This window comes from Tyto alba, unplaced genomic scaffold (genome assembly GCF_018691265.1).
Source record: "Tyto alba isolate M040663 unplaced genomic scaffold, T.alba_DEE_v4.0 Super-Scaffold_18, whole genome shotgun sequence".
Taxonomy (NCBI): Eukaryota; Metazoa; Chordata; class Aves; order Strigiformes; family Tytonidae; genus Tyto; species Tyto alba.
Window position 1 is genome coordinate 14,807,304 of NW_024881280.1, and position 22,968 is coordinate 14,830,271.

The following is a 22,968-nucleotide window of genomic DNA, read 5'->3' on the forward strand; positions in this document are numbered from 1 at the left end:
GCTTTTGGTGGCCTCTCCTCCACTAAGTGACATATGGGCTGGGGCAGGCGGAGAGCTCTGCTTTTGTTCAACTGACAGTGAATCCTCCTTTTTTTTATAACTTTAAGTCACCAAGAAATTTTGCTGTGTGAACAGACATGATGCCTCTTGCTAGAATTCACCTGCATCAGCCCAGTTGTGGATCACCTTACTTTACAAGCTTTCTGACAAAATAGGTATTCATAAGACTGTGTCACCTCAGATTTGGCCCAAATTCAGGTTTGTAGAAACACCTTTTCAGACAGATTAAAGAGATTATCACAGTATCTACAATGCAACTGATCCAGATATGATTGTGAGGAAGACAGGCAGTCTTACTGTCATACTTTACTCATTACTATCACTATTCTGAGATAGACCAACATGGAAACAGTCTGACAACAGGACCACAGCCTGATCTTTCAATGATCAGTGTAACTTTTGAAGTATCCTTTGCTGTTGATAAAGTGGACTCATCTTTCATGAAAGATGGTAGGTTTATTAAGACAGAGATTAAATTATCACCAATCTTCCAGTACAGACCACTTCTCTTTGTCAACTGAACATTCAATATAGACAAGGATGTGAAATGTGGATGCTCTTGTAAGAATGTCCCATTCACGTGAGTCCCACAATTTATACTTGTCCCTGCTCCTTCAGCAGATCCTGACCTCAATTACTGAACAGCAGCTGATGTTATAAATGAATGTCTTTGAATTATTGTATGTCAGTTTCTGCATTAAAGAGCAGTAAAGTGTGAGCTGTGTTCTCATCTCCCCTAGATTACTGCTGTTATGAGAGGAGCAGTGAAGAGTGGATAAGTGCAGGTTGTGGACATGCTGGAATGTTTTAAGACTACACAAAGGATAGAAGAGTGACTAAAAAAGGGTTAAATAAGTTACTGGTTCTGTTCCTCTGATAAGAGCTACACCAATTTAACGTTTATGCCAGTCAACCTAAACCTACAACCAGACAGTCCTGAAACAAATTCAAACTAATATACCATTCTCTATTTTTTGTTTTGTTTAGGAAAGAAATATTCTAAAGGCAGACAATGAAGGTTTAAAGATCCAACTGGAACAGGCACATAAAACAATTGAATCTCTCACAATACAGAGAAAAAACCATGTAGTTGACAACCTACAACACGGAGACTGCTCCTAGCAGACAAGAGAGGAAATCTCCTAAGGAGGAATGTAAGACTGAAGGAAGGGTTGTGATAAAGCTGCTTTACCAAGTGAACTGGAGAGACAGTCTGAAGGATGTTAACAGAAATATTCTCTTTACTCAACACATTTCCATATTAAACGTACACTCCTGATTGTATAAATCCATTCCTTTGACTTTTAAAGGTAATTTAGCATTATCTGTGCAATGAAAACAGTACCTTCTGGGTTTGCTTTTAAAAGGAGTGACGTTGCTGAAGTTTCTGTGGATGATGACAACCATGTGGGTTCCCCAGTGGCTTGGCTGCCAGCAGCACACCTTACTCTACAAGTAGCTATTCACAAGACTGCCACCTCAGATTTGGCCCAAATTCAGGTTTGTAGAAACAAATGTTGAATAAAGCTGAGTATTTAAGTAAAACTGTACAAATATTCCACTAAGAGAAAGTGTCTTCTCATTGTGGCTGAAACCAATTAAAGTCATGAAGTAAAGTGTCATCTTTATTTCCAAAGTTTAACAAGAATATTAAAATAAGTAGTTAAGCTAATATTTGATTATTTGATTCTTAGACTTTAAGATGAACTGACAGTTTTTTTTTAAACCTCTTTCAGAGCTTTAGAAGTCCTGCTGCTCAAATGTTTTCTTTTGTTAAGGTAAAATAGATGAGGCTATAGAGAGTTTACACTGAATACTGCCTCCATTTTTGTGTTCCATGCCACTGCTTGGAACACTTAGCTCTGTTTATTTGGCTTAAGGGATAACATGTTGTCCACATATGGTAGATAAGGGACATGGTTGATTATTTTTCTCTCATGTCAAAGTGGACACTGTTGTTGAGTAGAACCTCAAGGGCCGTATTATGAGGGGAACTACAGTAATCCCAGTGCAACGGTTACTGTATTCCAGAGATCCTACCGTCTTCTGGTTCTAACCAAGGTTTCTTCACTTTCTGTCTCCTAGATTTTACAGGCACTTTAGGTAAACAGTCAAGATTGAGTGTGCTCTTCTGTGTGTAAATTTTGTATAGTAAAAGGTGCTAGGGAGGTAACTTAGTTTTCTTAAAGCTACAAAGTGTACATATTGTTAAGAGACAACAAAATGGTCTTTCAAGTTACTGATAAATCTACTTGTCAGAATAGCCAATTTCAAAATTGCATTTACATACCAAGAGAAACTGTATGCTTACAGTTGTATAAATCTTGCATTTATCAAACAGGGATTTGTCATCACACATTTAAACATCAGAAACTTATGACTTTGATATATTTATCTACAAAGTCCACTTAATGCTCCTCAAAACTTGTAAGTTACAAGTCCATTGTAGATTGACATTTAGTCATCCTGTTACAATAGCACATGTGCTTTGTGTTCAGTGATATAAATATACATTCTATCCACAGTTTACAGCAGGTATGCAAATGCTTTATTTATTAAAAAAAAAAAAGTCTATTTGAAACTACTTGCCAGTTTAGTGTTTCTAAATTCTTGTTTTGAACTTGGATTGTGCTTGCATCTTCATGTATAAGTAAAAACAAACAGAGGGAAGTAGTAGTAGTATACTGATTTTGTTACCTTACTGTAAATAACTGAAATGCATAGGACAAAACCCAGCAGCTGTGAAGATTGTGCAGCTTTTTTTTCTCATACACTAAACCTGAATTTATTAACAATTAACAACATGTAATTGCACTTTGATCAGTGAAGCAATCAGAAATTGATACATGATTATAAATTTGTACAGTCTTAAATGCTAATTTAATGTTTCTCTGTATTGTCTTCTCATTCCTACAAATGATCTGAGTGACTTAAAAGGGATCAGCTTGCAGGAATGTCTTACAGAACAATTATGTGGTGCTTGCTTCGTGTATGCTGAAAACTTCCTGCTTCAAAGAAGTCAGTTGATAGCTGGAGAATTTCAGAGCTCTCAAAGTACCTTCAGGTTCTCTGCCCAAAGCCCCTTACAATGTTTTTTTTCTTTTTTTTAAATGGTCTTAGTCCCTTCTTCTTTCTTTTTGGACTTCCTTTTTCCTGCATGAAAGACTAATATCAGAAACTGACTACAGGGATACTGCTAAAACTGACAAAGCTACTGAAGAAAAATCACTCACATCTGTATTACTATTCAAGCTGCTTGATGCTAGGAAAAAAGATACAATTAAAGTACTAAGTGCTGTTTAAGAGTCATGTTAGTAAACAGTGATATTCAAATTTATCTTGTCATGGCTAATTTAAATTAAAAGTGCTCACCTTTATTCCTTCTCCAGGCTCAGCTTTGTTTCATGTACATACACGAAGGAAGAAAAAACAAGTGTGTGTCCTCCCACCCCAACGACTGTTTATTTTTTAAGTGTGAATTCTGATCGTTCAAAGAGAAAAATAAATAGATTGAGTAATATCACAACTAACAAGGCAAGGCTACTGTTCATATTCTGATTAAACACAACTGTCTTTAAGGTAGCTTATATATATTTTGGGAAATGCATTTTTGTTACAGTAGCAGTCTGTTATTTTATTGTAACTGATCTCTGTGTCAACCTGAAAAACTTTTGTTTCAGTGCTGTTTGAGAAGATTAAGAAAATGTACAGACTGTAAAGAATTTATATAAATTGTAATATTTCCGTTTACTATTTATAATAGAAAAAAAAATTAAAGTTGCACTTGATGCCTCAGTTTGTATCTCAAAGAAATCTAAACCACCTCTATTCATCTTCCTTGACTCTGTCATCTGATCACTTCTGCAGGATTAACCCAGTACCAGAGTCCCTAGTCTAGCTTCACCTTCTGTGAGCCAAGCCTTGGAACGCTGCCTCAGACAGCTTAGGAAGCCAGGTACTTGCAGATTGCTCTTTTGGTATTTTAGTGGTTGACAGAGTACACTGTTTTGCTACTCACTATTCCAAGTATTATAAACCACAATTCTTTGTTAGCAAAATCTCTCACTTTTGTTAAGAATGATAACTCTGAAACGATTTACAGCATGATAACCAAGTTTCAACAAGGCTTCTGCCATGTCTGCTCATGCTGGCTATTACACAGGCACCACTGTCGCATCCCGAAGACTTGCTGATCTCTACCTTGTAGTAAACCTCAGAATACCTGATCTCAAAGATGCTTTTATATGGGGTAATGAAGATTCATTCAGTTGTCTTCAATCATCTGAGGGAGGTGAGGGAAGAAGACAAGGAGTGCAGACTAGCTACTGAAAACACAATTCTTCTTTATAGGAGCTCTACAGTCTTGTACATACAGAACAAGTTGTGTTTTACTTCATTATAGAAATGAAAAAAAAAAAAGAAAGAAACTTCAGAAGTAATTGGAAGATTTCCATAATTACATAACGACAAAATTATTTTTTTTTAATTAAGATAAAATTTTTTACTACGATAAAATTTAACTGAGATTCCTTAGTAATCCCAGGTAATATAATAGTGATATATTTGTGACATGCTCTGTCTGTTGAAATTTTCCTGTATTGTTACCTACAGCCTTTTTCATTTTGGTCAAAATACAGCTGTTATTTTTCATCATAAAAAGTAAGTTCCATCACCATTATAAATCAGCAGCAGGAATTCTTCCTTACAAACACAGGAGGAACAAATGATAGTGGATTCAAATCACACTACACAAGTGATGCAAATAACTTCAAATACAGTACTTTATTCCTCAGTGTTTACAGCTGTTAACAAAAGTATCTCTCCCAAATCCTGAAAAAACCCACTCACCTATTTTTCAATTCTCAAATAAAACAATATTCATATAGATATTCACTAAGTGTGATTAAACACAAAAATGCTCACAAGCATGTATGAAAATCTTTTACTTACAGCAGAATTTTTGAAAATGCCTTTTTTCAAGATAAACATACAAAATTTGAGAAGAAGTTTAAATCAATTATTTTCATGGTATTGCATCTTTTGATAAATTAAAAGCATACGTTCTGACAACATAGGACAGAAAAGGATACCTCTATGAAATGTAGTGGTGCTTACATTAGTTTTCAAGTACTGGATTCACATTTTGGAATTATTTAAGAAAAACTGAAATGGTCAAATTAAAAAACCAAAATCTCCAACCTGTTTAAATTTACATCTTTTATATGGTCTACATAAATATAACCGAAATACGATATTGAAATAATTTAACTGTTAGAATTACACATGGGCACACAGCTGGTTCACTTGATGGTTTACTTCATTCTGAACTGCCCTGCCTGCTACAAAGAGGATAAACTGTTGAATGTAAAAGCACCAAGGGACACCCACATACATAGTTAAAACAGTTCAACTCAACCAGTGCAACTTCACATCTTAAGACTGTGGAAATCTTTATGCACAGTATAGCCATTTGATTTTCCCAGCATATTTCCTTGGTGAAGCTAAATGCTTGACTGCTGTTTGGAAATTACTTGTAGGAAAAAACAACACTGAATGAGCAAAACAAATTTTATATTAAAGCTTTGGTTGTTAAAAACTACTCTCTCCATTCCTTTGCTGACCAACACTCTACCTCCAAGGCCACTTGGTATGTCATAAATTTGTGAGCTATTCCAGAGCATTAGGCAAAAAAACAAGCTCAAAAGCAAGAAAACCATTACTACGCTCCCACATGACCCATGAGGGCCTCTCTTCATAATGTCTGCAGAGGCTGGCAACAGCTGAGGCCAGAAAGGAGTGCAGGAAAAAACTGGCAAAGTAAATATTGCTAGCAGTTGGGTGAAGTTAAGCCATTATTTCAAGAGTTCACACCCAAGCTAACATGTTCAAGCAAGGCAAACTCCTGCCCTTTTTTGTTAGGCAGCTGCCGGGACCCTAAGGTATGGCCGGATCTATCACATCGCAAGCAGCATTCTCAAGCAGACTATGATCAGAGAAGAAATAACAGGAGAGAAACTTTTGAAGTTTATCTGGATTAAAGTTTTAAATTAAAAGGTTGGTGATGGCTAATTAATAAAATCTGAAACAGGCTTTTGGAATAGATAATAAATTGGTTTTAAACAGAGCTTTACATTCATGCACAAAGCTGCCTATGAAATGGGACATGACGTGCACATTCCTGAAAGTAAAATAACCTCTTTAAAGCGTACTAAATATGGACACCAATAGGAAATTTGTGCAGAAAAATCTCTTAACTGTGGAACATAAAACCAAAATCAAATCCTGAAGTTCAACCTGCAGTTAAGCCTACAGCTACATACTCAAAGTGCTTCAAGGTTTCTGTGCTATGCAATCAACAGGCACCCCCAGGTTTACCAGATGCCTTCCCGAATGTCTCTCTAGTAACCTGCCCCTGACAAACACTGTCATGGGTATATACTTGGGCATCATCTCCCTCTTCCACCTCTGCACTCAGGAGTGGCCTCACAGCAGGGGAGAAGATCTAAAAGACACTGAACAACAGAAACTGTCATCTTTAACTGACAGCTCTAAATTTAATTCTTGTCTACACGTATTCACAGCCATAACTGTATGAAAGCTAACTCCTTCTAAAGTAACACTGTCTACGAAGCAGGAGGCACCCACACCATATCAAGACAGCGCTTTTTAGCTTATCAGACCAATCAGTTGGCAGAATAAGAGAGAAATCGCTGAGGAAGGGCGACTGCTGTATGAGATGTCTTATTAGCTGGGCAGCTGGTGATTCCCCAACATAAAGCAGGTGGGGGAGGAAAAAAGAAGGGGATAAAAAAAAAAAAGAAATGGTAAGTTCTTTCTCCAGAAGCGTAGCTTATTCTACCTTTATGTCTCAAGGCTGATTCAGATACGATGACCACGGAAGTCTGCTGCCCAATCTGATCTTAAAATATTTTTATGAAACACCAATAAAATGGAAAACAGGTAAAATAAAAATAGACACTATCAAAACTCACCATGATTATGAATTTATGGTATATGCTCTGACCTTCAAATAGTTTCTGATATATTTCTGAACACACAGAACAGCATTTTATTAGTTTCTGTGGAGTATTAATTCAGAATGCTACTTTTATGTGAAGTCCTGAAAGAAGAAGAAACCTAACTGAATAATTTTGACGAAAGCCTTAAGGATTTTAACATTTAACATAAAAATTTGTTTACATGTCCCACATGAAAACTAGATGAGAAAAAGCCTGAAAGCAGCATTCTAGAGTCTTAAAAGTGTTTCCATGTGGTTATTAGGCCTATTTTGTTTTTAATACATAGCATTTTGGAGCAGGGGAGTGGGCATGCAACAGGCAATAATTAGAGGCCTGAATATAAAATAATATATTTTGTTTCTTTAGAAAGGGTTTTATTCAGTGTTCAGAGGCTTATTTTAAATAAAATGACATAATAAAAAACACCATATGAGCAGTACGAAAAACAAGGACTTTAGTCATCACATTTTAGTATAAAAGTTCTGTTCAGTTAACTAAAAGAATTCAATGACAACATCAGTTGCTCTAATGCAATGATTCATATGGTCATACTTAATTCTAACCTAAATCCAAGTTGACATACCTAAATTCCTGATACCAGTAAACACTACCACTATATTTTGCCAGTTACTCTGTTACTATTTACAGTATTTTAGTATCTTCGGTATCCTCCCCCTCCTCTTCCACCATACGGATCACCATAGCCTCCCCTGCCACCATAACCTCCCCTGCCACCATAATCTCCCCTGCCACCTTGGAAGCCACCTCCACCTCTTCCACCACCTCTGAAACCCCCACCTCCAAAACCCCCACCTCCAAAACCACCACCTCCTCCTCTACCCCCTCCACCCCCCCAGTTACCCCTTCCACCCCCACCCCCACCTCCCCAGCCACCTCTTCCACCACCTTCTTGTCTTTTTTGCCAAGGAGGCATTTCGGGAGGAGGTGGTTCAATCTCTGTTGGTCTGCCTCCACGGTCAGGTACTCTCCCCATCAGAACCTATATGGAAAAATAGGTCATTTTTAGTTTAAAAAAATAGTAATCATAACTAGAAGGGACACAGAGTTCTTCTATGAACAAAGACATGTTGCCTGCTATTTGCAGGAAATATGGTGCCCTCAGTGTGGAGCTTGACAGCAGAATGCCTATTTCCTGTCCTTGTAACTTGCCACAACACAACAGAACTCTGAAAGGGATCCCATTTTCCACCTGTAAAATTGAAATAACTGCAGCTAGCTAGCTCATATTACTCTTGTGAAATCTTTATGAAGAAAACTACGTGCGTGTGAAGTATTAGTATGACAATAAACAATATACATAATTCATACATAATCATTATGAATATATCAAAATATGTTAATATAAAAAAGACTTCTTATGATGCAGCTCTCCTGCTTAAATTTCAAAGTTCAAGCTCAAACCAAATCAGCTTGCAAAAAACAAGCTGGCAAACTGATCTGCAACTCTAAAAGGAATGCCAGTTTGCCTTGGATTAGAAACTACTGGCACTCAGCAGAGAGCTGGAGTGGACAAAATACATAACATACCGCAGTAACACTTTCAAGAAAAAAAAAGAAAAAAGGGATCTTGACTTGGGTGGATATTAGTGTACAAAAAGAGAGCCTGTACTGGACAAAGTTACACAGAACATTAAGTTAAAGAATAAAGAAGTATCCAAGTGTGTCTTTTTTTGTTGCTGTTTTCTTATTTCCTAAACTCTGTGTGATGCATGTTAACGTACTTCTGGTCAGTTCCAGGCACTCCAATCAAAGTCTTCTCAAGAAAAAAAAACCTTTCTCTGAGATCCAATGATAATTAAGAAATTTCAGAATCTTTTGGATCAAAACATATTAAAGGCTATCTAAATGAGGCATAGAACTTTAGAAAAATCTGTAAATAAAGGAATAATAAAAACAGGCTCAGTCACCATTTGAATGGTGAAACTAATGTCATTACTCACAAGCTTCAGCTTTTATCATAGACAAGAAAGCAGTACAATGTTGATTTCTTAATGTAGTCAAACCAAACAATTTTACTTTGCAGCAAAAGGACACTTCCACAGAAACTTTTGTGATCTATGATATACTGATAAACTAAAGATGCTCACTTACGAACTGAACAACATAATCCTGACAACAGATAGCTCAGGAACTGATACTAGAAAGACTTACACATATCCTTAACTTGAGGTATACAGTTCCACCAAACTCAGGAGGTCATTTACACATGCGTGTGTAGGCACACATACACCCTCCCACCACTGTTCCTTCTCATCTGGACCACTAGACTACTGTTTCATCCTGTTGTATGACTGACTGTGTAATAAAAAAGAAGTTGCTGCAATGTTCACTGGAATGCTGCAAACCTTCCTTTCTCCAAGAACCAGAAACGAAATTAAAATACTAAGCAAAGCGTATAATTTCAGCATTACTTCCGAGAGGTCTGTAATCTCCCATGTCCTTTTATCACAACACAGAGAGAAAAAGTGTACCTTGTTGATTGCACAGACTGTATTTTCCCGTGTTGATCCACTACTTGTTCTTATGATCTTCGATAAATCTTCTCGAGCAGCAAGAAGGTGAGCTAATGTAATAGTTGACTTTGGAGATAATGCATAGCGCTTCGGCTGATAGATTCGTGCTATGTCATCTGTTTTTACCTAAATGATAAAATCAAACACAACTAACTTGCTAGGCATAAAACACGCAAACACACTTACCATAAACCATGTACTGGTCTCAGTGTTTCAATTTGAACACAGGGTGTAATGTCTGAAAAGCTAGGTTATCTTACAAAATACAATGCCAGTTGTTGCCAATTCGCTCCATACTGATGGAGCTATTGTACAAAGCAAGCTGCTGATCATGTTTAATTGATGATGAAACTTAGCACCATTAGAAAAGAAACTCTCCTATCCACTGGCATCAAACAGATTCTTTGATGTTTTCCAACATATCTAAAGACTAAAATTTAGGAGTCCAAACTGCTCTCTCATGAGTTTTTCATAGCCATATTTAACTCCTAAATGTGATGAAACGGAGCAGCTTCAAAGTAAGGCAAATTTGTGGAAAAAAAATAATATGTATCAATGCAGCAAAACATTTGCTCAAGCCATGAAAAAGTGAGACTGGGAAAGGGATAAAAGATTTTTTTCCAAGCACACTTCAATGTTTCATTTGTTTAACAAAAAGGAAAAATGCATACACTTTCTAGGAACAACTGTAATGATTTGAAAAATTTGATCTCGGATGGACCAAACAGGTGCTCTTCCTTTACATGACTGTTTTGCTAAGCAATTACTACACCATTTATGGAACCATTTCAGTCTGCAAACTTACCCCTCTTGGGGACTGAAGAAGTTAGAAAAACTCACAAATAATGCCACACCATCAAAAGCAGAGAAAGGTATCAATACTTATTTAATGGTGGGGAAAAAAAGGCAGCCTAACAAATAGCTTTTCTTAAGGACAACAATTTGCCTCTTGGCTTAAAAAAAATAATACCTAAATTATATCAATGACAAAATATTTTCAATCCCCAAAACCTTCTTGAAGAAGTTACAAACACATATTTCTACAAGAGAAATAAGGAAAAAAAAATTAAAAATCATATGTAATTTTGAAATAATATGTAACCTGGGTATTTCTGTAACTGCATACTATTTCACATCAAAAGTCTTTATAAGACAGGAAAATGAATCATCTCACTCATCATTAAAAATCATCACTGAACTATTTATCATCATTAAAAATCTCTTTAAACTATTGCTCTACTGTGGAAGTGTATTCATTGTTTTTCACATTGTCTGAATGGAATAATATCAAGTGACTTAAAATTTTAGTCTGTTTCAGGTAGTCATCAGTTAACTACATTTTAGAAGTATACTTTAAATTTGGAAAATATATTTAGTAGTATTAGTGCAGCTATAAGGAAGTTATACACGTAGGGATATCTCCTGGCTTCTGTGAACTAAATGCCCTTCTATTCCTTTCTTGCAGTGTAAAAGCATTCATGACCCCTTCAGAAATGAAATACTGAGCCATTGCAAAGCAGCACAGCAGCATCTAGACTTATGTCTTCCAGTGATAGTGAGCTTCATGAAACTGATTCTGTCTGCATGTGTCAAGGACAAACTGACACACCAAGAAGACTTGTGATAAGACATACTTTCAGTAAGCTTTCAAAGTTTTAAGACTTATCCACCTTGAGCTTTCTATACAAAACTTTGGAAGAAAAGTTGATCTTCCACCTCATGAGCAAAAACATCTGTCTCCAGCATCCCACATATATAATCATCAAACTACAAATTTTTTGTATCTTATATCTCTAGACTCTTGGATAGAAACAATATATACTTCTAGTTCAGAAATATCAGACTGATTGTATCATAACTATTTTTAAATTCACAGAGTGCTAAGAAGTAGTACAAATTAAATGATCACAATTACAATTATACCAGCAGAGAAAATCCATTTTGGAATTTTTGAAATTTTAGCCACTTGAAGGATTACAGGTAACTGCGTGCTTTCCTCATACAAGCTGCTATTCAAATATCCTGTTCAACTGACCATCTGTTTATTCAGTAGCTTTGAATCCAAGATAGGTAGCAGTCACTGTAATCTCACTAACTTTATGCACAGTCACTCTCTGCACCCAATCTGTGTTAAGGCCCAGTGTTTATCTTCCTCTCACATCTGCATGAGAAAAGCTGATGTTCCCTCCTAGTTTACTTGATTGGAGGGGAGTGGATATAGGAAAAAAAACAGGGGATGGATGTGAACTTAGTGAAGTGAGAAACACCAACAGAGGATGCTAGAATGTATAATTGCAAATCTGTAAATGGTCACAAAGGATGGACTGCACCGTCTGGTCAAATCTTCCCCTTCCTCTATATCTAGGATTCGGATGTTACAACCCGGGATGACAAACTGGTTGGAAAGAAGACAACGTTAACGGAAGTGTATTTACATGGCATATATATTTGGTAGGAAGACTTGGGAAATTGTAGCAGACTCCCATCTACAGGAAGCAAAAAATACATCAAGCTTACCTTTGCTCTGTCTGACCAGCCAAAAGACTGTACTGTCACATCCAGCCTCTTCATTAACATACGTCGGCGACATTCATACTCACTGCAAAGAGCATCATTGATTTTTTCCAATCTTTCCTGCAGTGTTACAATAAAAAAATCGAAACATTCAAATCTATAAAGTTATAGAAATCAATTTAAAGTTCACCCCATTCAGCAACTAAGATGTCTACCCCTGGGTGACCACTATAAACTACATAAAATTAAGGGTGCACCTGTGTAGTGCTACAGTAGTATATATACACAAAATAATTTGACAGTTAATAAGTGGATGAATCAACACAAGGTCTGTTCTATAACATTAATTCTGGAAGTATATGATTAGTATTGTTAATATTTAGCAATTGAATTTTAGTATTAATATTTAGCAACAGAACAGTAACTGTAAAATGGACAAAGTTAGATGAAGCCATATGCATTCATTTTGACCATCTTGCTAAATACAGAAAAGAAACGGAGAAACTTTTTTTTACCACTTGGTCAGAATTCAGTGGTTTTGTTAGCAGTGATTTCCCCACAAGGTTATTTTGAACTTTTGAGAGAATGTCCTTTATCTGAAACGAAACACATACTTCTCAGAACACAAATGATATGTACATTTATTTCACCACAACTTGCTGCAATCACAATTTGCTACTCATAAGATCAAATATAGCACATTTGTTTTAGCAGACTCATAAAACCAGATACACATCTCTTCTGGCTTATCACCCATTACAAAAAGATTTCCCGAATACTTCCACTAACATGACTAACCTCAATATAAAAATATTTTATGGCACACCACTCCTCCTCCCAGCTATAATAGAATGATATCTATATGGCAAATTTATCAAGTGCATGTAGGCAGTAGGACTAGTTAAATTACTCATTTTACTTATTGCTAAGTATTGTAACTACAACTAAGGAAATATAACAATTGGAACCTGGGAGTTCTGTTGCCAAATGCTAGACTTGGCTACAAAAATCCAATGATGGGTGCTGGTAAAAAAGGCAGGAGATATGTTTGGTATGCAGTCATTCTTACTTGCTAATTTTCTTCTAATCCTGTAACTGGTTCCATTTAACATTATGTTTAAGACTTTTGCATTCACTCCAAATCAGCCTTGCTTATACTTCTTACATTAGTTTTTGCCCTCAATAACTGGGGATGAAGTATGCTCTTTCTGCCTTCCAAAATCCACTGCATTCTCCTCTCTCTTTACAAGAAACCTCTACCTCCTCTTCTGGAAGGAAATTCCTTTATCACAGGTCTTCTAAAACAGTTATGAATGCCCACAATACTTGTACATAACTTTCCAGCCAGCCGATTTTTCAGCTGGAGTAGACTGCATGCATATTATTATTCCTGCAAGTTTTGCAAACAGTCTGATGGGGAGAACTACATCTTCATTTGCTTTTGTAAATAATTATGGTGAACCAAGTCAAACAAGACTAAAACTGGAAGTAATTCTCTTTTACATGTCACAAGGAACAATTAAGGTAGTGCATGATCTACAGTAAAACCTGTAGCTGATAACAGCCATTAGATACATTTGCAAGGAATATAAGACTTCATGTAGGCACACTGGCATTTACGTGAAATTTATCATATAGGTATGGTTCAAAGCTCACTCTTCCAGTATTATCTTAGTTCATCTTGTCAGACTTTTGAGCTATACATATTATAGAAATATCATCTCCAGGGATCACTATGAAAAAAGAACTTTAGGAAACAGAAATCAAATTCTAGAGCACCTCGTTAATTGATTAAAGAAAGCTTCTTGAAAAAGAATACTTGATAAATCAACTCTCATATTTCACAGTTTTTCTAATTATCTCCTATTCCTTTTTTTTTTGCATATGCTTTGGAAAGAATCTGATCTCAAATTTTGTGTGAAAACCAAGGTGCATATTTTGTTCTCTTTACATCACCTTTGGGCAGCACTATGGCAAATTAAAAACACAATATGCCAAAAAAAAGTCTGAAGTAAAAAATATCGTGTAGTGTGCAAATTATGGAAAAGCAGTTTTGACTCCAGTAGAAAAGACAGCCTAGTAGTATCTGAAAAATGGCCATCTAGTTACTGTAATACTCCCTGCTATTATACTCCATCCATATGCAAAGAGGCTACAATAAGGGGTGAAGTTCAGTTCAGTTCTGATCCCTACACTCCTCTTTTCTAATTCTTGCTGCTTTGCAACCTTTACGTTCTTTACAAGAAGCCCTCCAGCGTTGTCTGATTTGTCTGTCTTCTAAACATAGCCAACTTGTTTTGATTTTAGTGAAGCATGTACATGATGCCTCTCAACCTACTTCAAAATTCAAATGTACCTAAGCACAAACTATGTTTGAACTTAAACAAATGTCTGAAGAATTAAAACCTAAAGTTAATAATCAACAATAAAATAAGATCAACACAACAGCTAGAGATGAAGAAATCAGTAATTAGTATAGAAGAAGGAATAAACAGCAGATGAATTAAAAATTCTTTTAGGCAAGAGGTGTCTATCCATATACCATTAAAGTCAGAAATATAACTTCAAAAGGTTCTAATGAGTTGAAAGGAAGAGAGGATATCAAAAATGAGACTGGATGCTGGAAAAAAAAAAAAAAAAACAAAACAGTACAACAAAACCAAAACAAATCTTCAATGTAATTTACAGCTACAGAGTGAAAGAAAAACTGGAAACCAGTGATGCTCAAGACTATCTAGAGATTAGAATTTTTGCAAGTTGCAGCTAAAAGGTAAATACAACACTGGGCTCCACATATGAAAGCCATACAGTCTGCCATCACAAGTCAATCACAATTAAAAGACCTAACACAGCACTGCATACTCCTGATTTCCATCAGCTGAAAAATTAAAGGAAGTTTAAGGATGAAGATCAGTGAAAATCAGAACTAGAAGAAAGAAGAGCGGCTAAATGAAACAATCCTTTATTGACTAGAAAACTGCCCCCAAATTTCTGCAACTTTTTCTTTCCAAGTTAAAGAGAATACCTATGTAATTTTATCCAGTGATAGGTTTATTAATCAAGCAACATGTATGGAGCGATCTTTTCACTGATGAGCTGGTCTGTGTTCATGTTTGTGACATACTGTAAAGTCATCCTCAGATTACAGAATCTCCACTTTACTCCCTCACTCCCATCAGCAGGACACTGAGGGCATATCCTACAGCTGCAGTGGTGAAATAAGCTGAGCTGCCTTACAGCTGCAAAATATATTGTCCAGCCTTGACTGACAACAGGGCTATGAGCACAAGAGCTTTGACATACACCTGTCTGCCAGAGGACAAGAATCCAACTGATGTGAGAATCTAGGTCGTAACCCACATTCCTAAACATGACAGTTGCCCTAGATTAAGAAGGATAAGCAGGAGTTTAAAAAAAAAAAAAAACACCACCAAAACCCAGAAAGAAGTCTGTATGTGCAAAGAGAAACAATACCAAAGGCAGCGCACAAATAAAAGAGCAGTGAAAACACACTCATCAAAATGTAAAACGATTTGTAACAGCCAAATCATCCTGAAGTTCTCTCACACTCAGCTGTAAAAAGCAAACCAATTAAAAGCTAGATGGAGATGAATATATTTGACTATTCTATATACTATGTAATCAATGACCTTGGTAACATTAAATATTTATAGAATTGCTTTGGAAGTTCACACACCCTCTAAAAATAGTTTAAAAACAAATCAGTTACTGGATTTGTCTGAGACAAAAATATTGACTTCAAAATCTGCTGTATATAAAGAAATACAGTTATTTTATTGTTACCAAATAAAGCATAACTTTGTGCTGAACATTACATTTGTCATCTGTTTTAAAGATCTATTCTCCTTTAAAAATTTTTTTAGCTCACATTTCATTACCATGTTCCACATACTTATTATCTTTACCCTCTGTCAAAATAGAGCAAGAATTTCTATGTTTAACACCCTTTGCACGGATAAACATCATATATGCATGCACTTCCAGGGTTTCTATGATTTTGAAAAAAAACTGACCTGGAGAGAGGCGTAATTTTATTAATTTAAGTTAAACTATCAACACTTTAAGGAAGGAACATTATCTTAATTAGTCATAAGGTGCACAATTGCAGAAAGAACACCTAAAATCTTAAGCATAAAATATTTTTAGCCCATCCTCTGCCTCTCTTCCATTTACCTGCAGATCATTTTAATTCCAATATTTATTTAACGTTAAAGACATTTTTGTTTGACCTTTATGTCTGGTGAACAGGACAACTCTTTTGTCTTGTTCCCCGCAACTATATTGATACTTAACGTACAGGCACTATTATGTCTGTAAAATTATTTGACAGTTAAAAGCAACACACTAACTTAAATATAAATAAATTCTAGGAAGTATTCCCAAATACCTTTAAAGATACTCTTCTCACATTTCACTTAAATGTTACTTTAGCTTAGTTTTGATGTAATTTCTTCAGTGACCCTTTCTAGTGTCTTTTCATTCTCTACTATTAGGGGACTACTTTTTACATATCAGAAAACAAGTAATGTGCGCAAAAAAATTTAGAAGTCTTTCAAATAATATCCTATGAAGAAGTCTTTCAAATAAACAGTGTTAGAATGTCACTTTGAAATTAGGCATGAAAGTCACACTATCTTGACTGAAAAAAGGCCAGATGTGAGTATGAGTTACAAAGAACAACACTGTCATAAACTCTTCTGAATATCTGACCAATGCTCATTTAGAATTTATGTGGGTTTTGGTACTAAATTTCTGAATGTCTCCGAGTTACCCTTTGTAAATATACCTTACAAGGGAAGATAATCTTAAAAAAAAAAAAAAACAAAAATTACTATTAGTGTTTCAGTGCTATAGAATAAAATATATTTAGTGTAATACTGTCAATTCATCTAACATTATTAGGTATGTTGATAACCACTACCCCAGTTTATTGCAGAGGATTCAAATTTAAAAGCTACATCCTATGACTGCATGTTCAAAGTTTGAGCTACTATAAAACTCATAGTTTGAATGAAGAAAGTAATCCTGATTTTATACTAGTCTTTCAAATAAAGTTACAAATTATTAAAAACAATGAATGTTCTAACATTCCGTACCAGAATACAATGTGTGATCTGTCCCTTTGGTAGATTGCTGCTGCACAGCCAAACTATTCTCAGAACTATTCCCACAGCTACTGACAATGCTGAAGATGCTAGACAGAGACAAAGAGTAGACGCGTTGAAATGCTGCAGATACATTTGTAAATTCAATAAAAGTACTAGATCAGTATGTAAGTTTCTTTTACAAATTACATAGTATAATACTAAAAACCAATAGTGCAATTTTATACAGAACCTAATTAAATCAGAAGCAACAACATATTTGGAAAAAGAAATTGATAATTTCAAAAGAACTTTTGTGAGAATCTAAAAAAAAGTAACAAATGGCACATTGAAAAAAATGTTTACAAAGCCAGTGAATTCCAATTGGTGGTCTCACTGTTCTAATGCAGCTACATCTACAGATGTAGGTGTCTAACTCTGCACTGTATCAAAATAACTTTGAACCTGTCCTGTATTAAAGTAAGGGTGAAGGACAATGAAACAGAATAGAAATTCTAAAAAAGCTCCTGAGAGATAGGAAAAAACACCCTTTGTTTGTAAGGCATGACATATGCAGAGATCAAATTACACTATTCATTCACAGTCACAGAAGATGAACAAACGAGCTTTGCCACCTTTCTATACTATGAAGTGAGTACAAGTGGTATAACCACCATGGAATTGACAGACTTGAAAACCACTGCAAAATAGCCCAGGCAGTATTATAAAAACAAAACAAAACAACACAACACTCTAAAGATTCTTCTCATTTCAGTACTTATGAAACTGTAACAGTTTACATAAACTGTAACAGTAACACCCTACACACCAATTCAAGCCTGTGATCCTTCCTGAAAGGAAATCTTGGACTTTGCACAAGGTGGCAAATACCAGGAGACTAATAATTCAAAGAAAACATTCCAGACTCTGCGTGCGTGAAGGAACAGGCTCACATGGTCTGGTCTTGCTGTCCTGCAGTTGCAGAACTAAGAGTCCTACCTCTTTAACATGGGATGAAACTAAATCTGTACCCAAGAAGCAAAGCAAGGAAGTGAGCAAGGAAGGCCACTGCCCATAGCTGCAGCCTACAAATCCCCCTGGATGGAAACACAGCTAACACCCGCAGAGGGAGAGCGACAGTACTAGGCCAGTTTCAATCAATTAGTTGTTAGCTGGAACTCTGATGTTTTACTCCTCTAAAAACAGCGCTAGAATTGTTTCTTCATCCTTTCAAAAACTTATAATGGAAAGACTGGATATAAAGATTTTGTTAGAACTAAAGAGATCAAGCACAGTTAATATTGCAGGAATAGGCATTTTCACCATCACCTAGATGCTGCTTTTTATAAATGAATCTATTAAAGGTTTTGTCTTGTCAAACTGAAGATGTAAGAAAACCATGCAAGTAACAGGCCATCTCCCCAAAACCTCTTAATGTCCAACTGCCCACTGGCTAACGAGAAGAGGAGGAAGAAATAAAAACAGAATCATAATTGTGTACAATTATTAAACACAAGGACTCAGCAGCAGAGTCATTGCATGCACGTCCCATAATTTTAAAGGGGATCAGTCGCCCACTCTCTCTCCAAATACTAGGGAGAAATAAAGAGCAAAACCTTTAGCTGCCTGACAGAAAAGATAAATTCCACCCCAAGAGCCCATTTACATTCTGCAGTGAGGAAGTCAGATTAAGGATCACATCAGTGATACGAGTTAGAAACTGCTGGAACACAAATGAAGGAACTATCCTGTTGTGAATAAGGTTTAAGTTGGCTTATTCACTGCCTATTGGTAATTCAGACATTTTCATATCCTCTTCTGCAACTACGGAAATGGCACTGACAAATCAATACTTGCAATTAAGAAATCCATAAACTAAAAAGCAAAAATTTAAGCTTTGGACATTAAATTTAAATACATCCCAGAAATGACCACGTGTACATAAAGGCACAATCATTTATTACCTAGAGTCCTCTGTTTACTGCAGCACAGTTGAATGGGTGTCAGAAAAACTATGTTACTTCAACACATATCTTAGATTTGCAAGGCAAAGTATGCCTCCTCAGGTACATCGCATCCTCAGGGAAACATTGAAATACTTCACCTCATAACTAAAACAGTTTAACTTAAACATTAAGCTGGTTTTCAGAATAAAAATTCCTTTGTACTTGTCAGATAGGGCTTTTAAGGATTAGCCTGTTGGGCCCTTAACTCTAGATGCATGCTGATGGAGATAATGCTTACAGTTTAACAACAGAGTGAACACATAAAAGCCCATACCTTTTGTTCCACATTAGTTAACAAGGGAGGAATATCAGAAGTTGAGGAGTTTGGCAGGCCCAGTGCATCGCAAATAGCTTGCACTTCTTGATAAATTTCATTGCGCTTTTCCAAATGAGAGCCTTTAATTTTCTTGCTGTGCAATATCTTTAAAGCCTGAAGTTCTGTACTTAGAAACACTAAAGAGAAAAGTGTCATAATGGCAGATTTAGAGACACCTGTATATTTCTGCATCTACATTCTCATATACAAAGACAATACATACATTTTTAATAAGACCATGATAAAAAGGAGACTCATTCTCAGTTCTCTCCCAGACAGGTCCGTACCAGTTTCCCATACTTTATCTGAACTAACTCACACCTGACTTCCTACCTTCAGTCTACACATCATATTTAACTGTTTAACCCACTTCTGCCACCAGACCTCTAGCTCCTTGGCTAGTTTCATATTATCGCACTCGTTCCTGCTGCTACTCCTTTGTCCAAGTCCAGCTTAAACCTGGACTTTGCTTCTCTCAATCCTGCTTTCAGCACCTTCAAATCACAAAGCATTTTCTTTTAAGCTGACCAGAAACCTCTCAGAAACACAGGAAGTAAGGTCTCAGTTTCAGCTGATCTGGAACTGGATCATGAGAGGGATCAGGAGGCCTCAGTAGGTTGAACCACACTTCACAAAGAAATTTTAGTTTAGACTAAAATAGTTTTCTAATAGTTTTCTATTTTCCACTTTTGCACAAGTAAGTTGATGCGTACTTGGCTAGGTTATAATGATTGTACACATATACTTAAATACACAAAAAGAACTATTTAATGTAAATTGTACAGTAACGACAGACCATGCATGTTAAATACTGTATTATAAATAGAAAAAATGGTTATGACTTACAGAGGAGTTTAAGACAATCTTCTTTCTCTCTTAATCTGTCCTTGATGTCTCCAGATATAAGTGATGAATACGGACAAGCCATTTCTCTCAGAAAGCCACTAATCTCAAGCTGGAAGCTCTCTACATCTTTATCACCTATGGGAATAAATAAGTGCAAAGATAATGGCTTTTTACAGAAACATTGAACTGTAATCTGATCTTCTTAATTTACACATTTAAATCACAGGTTTCAATAGCCCAGACAAAGATTTACCACCTACCACCCTAGTAACATTTTCTTTCTTCTTAAAGAAGACAAGCAGACAAGCCATTTAATAGCTACAGCAACACTGCACTCATGCTTTGAACGAGAAGGCAATGCTGCAGCAGTCTTTGAGGACATGAATGCAAATGAACATCACTAGGAAGTGAACAGTTTATGTCACAAAGCTGCGTATCAATATAATCAATTCTCTGAGGAACAAGTTACAGGACTCACGAGCCCATTATTTTCAATGGTAGTTTTCAGTTTTACTACTTTTTTCACGAGAACATAAGCAATATAAAATCTCATTCAAGTTCCAGCACTCAGCAGAAAGAATCAGGTAGCACTAATGAGCACCTCATGTATCTACACACGGTACTGAACGCAACACCACAGTGGACCAATAAGCTAAAAATACCAGGCACTGGAATTTAAGCCCTCAAAATATGATTACATATAACAACCACTCATAGGATGCATGAATGTACGTTTTACATTTATGTAGATCTAAAAAAAACCACAAAAGCACTTTTTTGTCTTTTGAAAGAATCTTCACAAGATAAGACCTTAATCTAGGAGCCACATACAAGCAAATATCAGCCTCAGTTTGGCTACCTTTCAGCTATCTTCTAAACTTCAACACTGTGATTTCACTATTAGCTGAACAATATGGGTCTAAATCCACTGAGCAAATACTAAATTGCTTTAATAAATTAACATTCATATACCATCTGCTGAAGTGATGCTTTCTTCCATATTACAAAGTGACTTTATTTGGGAACCTAACCAAACACAAAGCTCAAAAAATTCTGGTGAAGACAATCCATTTTCTGCTGCTTTGTTCAGGGCTTCCTCCTCCAACAGGGGACCTGTGTACCTGGACAGAGAGATAAACATTAGAGATAAGAAGCAAGTTTAACATCAAATATACACATTTAAAAATAATTTTACTGTAAGATGGTTAGTAACTACACTGAGAGAAATTAATCTTTGTAAGTTACTTTTCTCAAGGAACAATTCAGACTTTTTTTTAAAACACATCAAAAAAATTGCAGTAATTTATAAACAAAATGGTTCATCATATAATAGGAGGCAGGCATTTTCACATAATTGCACATGTATGCGAAAACAGTTTCATGTCTCAATGCACACTAAACAAACAAAAATTCAAGTATTAAGTCAAGTGTTCAGACACACAAATTTCCTTCCGGCGTTGACAACTCGCTGCCCTAGAGCACCGGCAGTAGGATAACTGAAAATCGAGCTAAATTCTACCCTGTCTCTGCTCTGCTGCACCTGAAGCACCTTGGCGGGAGGCGGGCAGGCATACACCCAGGAGGCGGGCGCCCGGCCGGTGGGAGAGCGCCGAGCCCCGGCCGCTCCGGCGTGCCCAAACACCTTTTCAAACTCTCTGTACCCCAAGAAACGCCCACGCAGCCGCGCTTCCTTCCTTCCTCCCCCCCGCTCCCCCACCATTACCACCGGCCGAGCCCAAGGCGGCCGCCGTGGCCCCGCTCCCGGGCGAGGCAAGCGGCCCAGCCCCGGCAGCTGCCGCAACGCGGGGCCCGTCCCTCCGCCGCCCCCCGGCTCCCTAGTCTGCTCCCTCCCTCCCTCCCGCCCGCCCGCGGCGAAGGGCCCTCGCCCCGCGAAGGGGGGAGCCGCTGCCGCTCCCCGATTACCCCAAGGCCTCCAGCGCGTCCAAGATGTCGCACTCCATCCTCAGGCCGGCCGCCAGCTCCCTCATGCCGCCACCACGGCCCCGCCGCCTCCCGCCGCGCCGCGCTGTGCCCTCCTCAAACCGGCCCTCCGCAACCTGCGCCCGCCGCTGCGTTCCGCCGCCGCAGGCCGCGGGCCCGGCGGGGGGCCCCAGGCCGCTCCCGCCCCGTCTCCCCGCCGCCGGGGCGCAGGCTGCTGGCGGTCACCCTCCGTGGGGGCCGGCCCTTGCTTTCCGCCCTTTCGGGGCAGGGGAGCCGGCTCTGCCAGCCACAGACCCCCGCAGCCCTGCCCCACGCCTCCCCCGGGGAGGTGGTTAAAGAAAAGCGGGTTTTGGGGCCTGGACTTCTGCTGCGTTTCTGGGATCTCTCTGAATTTCGAACTGTGAAATTCAGCCTGAGGCGGCGCAGACCCCGGCTGCAGGGCCCCGTAGCCCTGGGTTTCCTCCGTGGGGGTCCTCAGCCCTGTCCCGGAGGTGCGGGCCTGGCAGGACCGGCTCCTAGAGCCTGGCTGAGCCTAAAATCCAGACCATGATACTTCTAATAATTTAGGGAGGGAAGTGGGGATAGGTGTCCCAAAACGTGACTTTCCCTGATCTCTGATTTTCTTTT

At 37.5% G+C, this 22,968-nt stretch overlaps 2 protein-coding genes across 3 annotated transcripts in view; one reads left to right on the forward strand and one right to left on the reverse strand.

Moving 5' to 3' along the window:
• RASGRP1 (RAS guanyl releasing protein 1) overlaps positions 1–5,251 on the forward strand; it is a 45,136-nt gene extending 39,885 nt beyond the window's left edge. The window contains exon 17 of the mRNA XM_042790986.1: positions 1,048–5,251. Coding sequence (XP_042646920.1) covers positions 1,048–1,182 — 135 coding nt within the window. The 3' untranslated portion in view covers positions 1,183–5,251. The remainder of the gene's footprint in view (positions 1–1,047) is intronic.
• FAM98B (family with sequence similarity 98 member B) lies at positions 4,818–22,700 on the reverse strand. Of its 2 annotated transcripts, XM_042790988.1 has the most exons (9): positions 22,324–22,696; positions 21,373–21,521; positions 20,401–20,535; positions 19,513–19,691; positions 12,643–12,723; positions 12,131–12,247; positions 9,572–9,739; positions 7,986–8,079; positions 4,818–7,862 (listed from the first exon to the last, which is right to left on the reverse strand). In XM_042790988.1, the coding sequence occupies exons 1-9, from the start codon at positions 22,386–22,388 to the stop codon at positions 7,732–7,734; spliced, it is 1,119 nt and encodes a 372-aa protein (XP_042646922.1). In that variant the 5' UTR covers positions 22,389–22,696; the 3' UTR covers positions 4,818–7,731. The 2 variants fall into 2 exon arrangements, with proteins under 2 accessions (XP_042646922.1, XP_042646921.1); XM_042790987.1 differs by having other exon boundaries at positions 4,818–8,079; positions 22,324–22,700.
• Between the last annotated feature and the right edge of the window lie 268 nt (positions 22,701–22,968).

Excerpts from the sequence above, each read along its gene's own strand:
- FAM98B (XM_042790987.1), bottom strand. The coding sequence starts at position 22,388 with ATGAGGGAGCTGGCGGCCGGCCTGAGGATGGAGTGCGACATCTTGGAC. Across the intron at positions 20,536-21,372 it reads AAGCATCACTTCAGCAGATG|GTGATAAAGATGTAGAGAGC; the intron begins GTATATGAATGT and ends TTATTCCCATAG. Across the intron at positions 12,248-12,642 it reads CACTGAATTCTGACCAAGTG|GAAAGATTGGAAAAAATCAA; the intron begins GTAAAAAAAAGT and ends GTAACACTGCAG.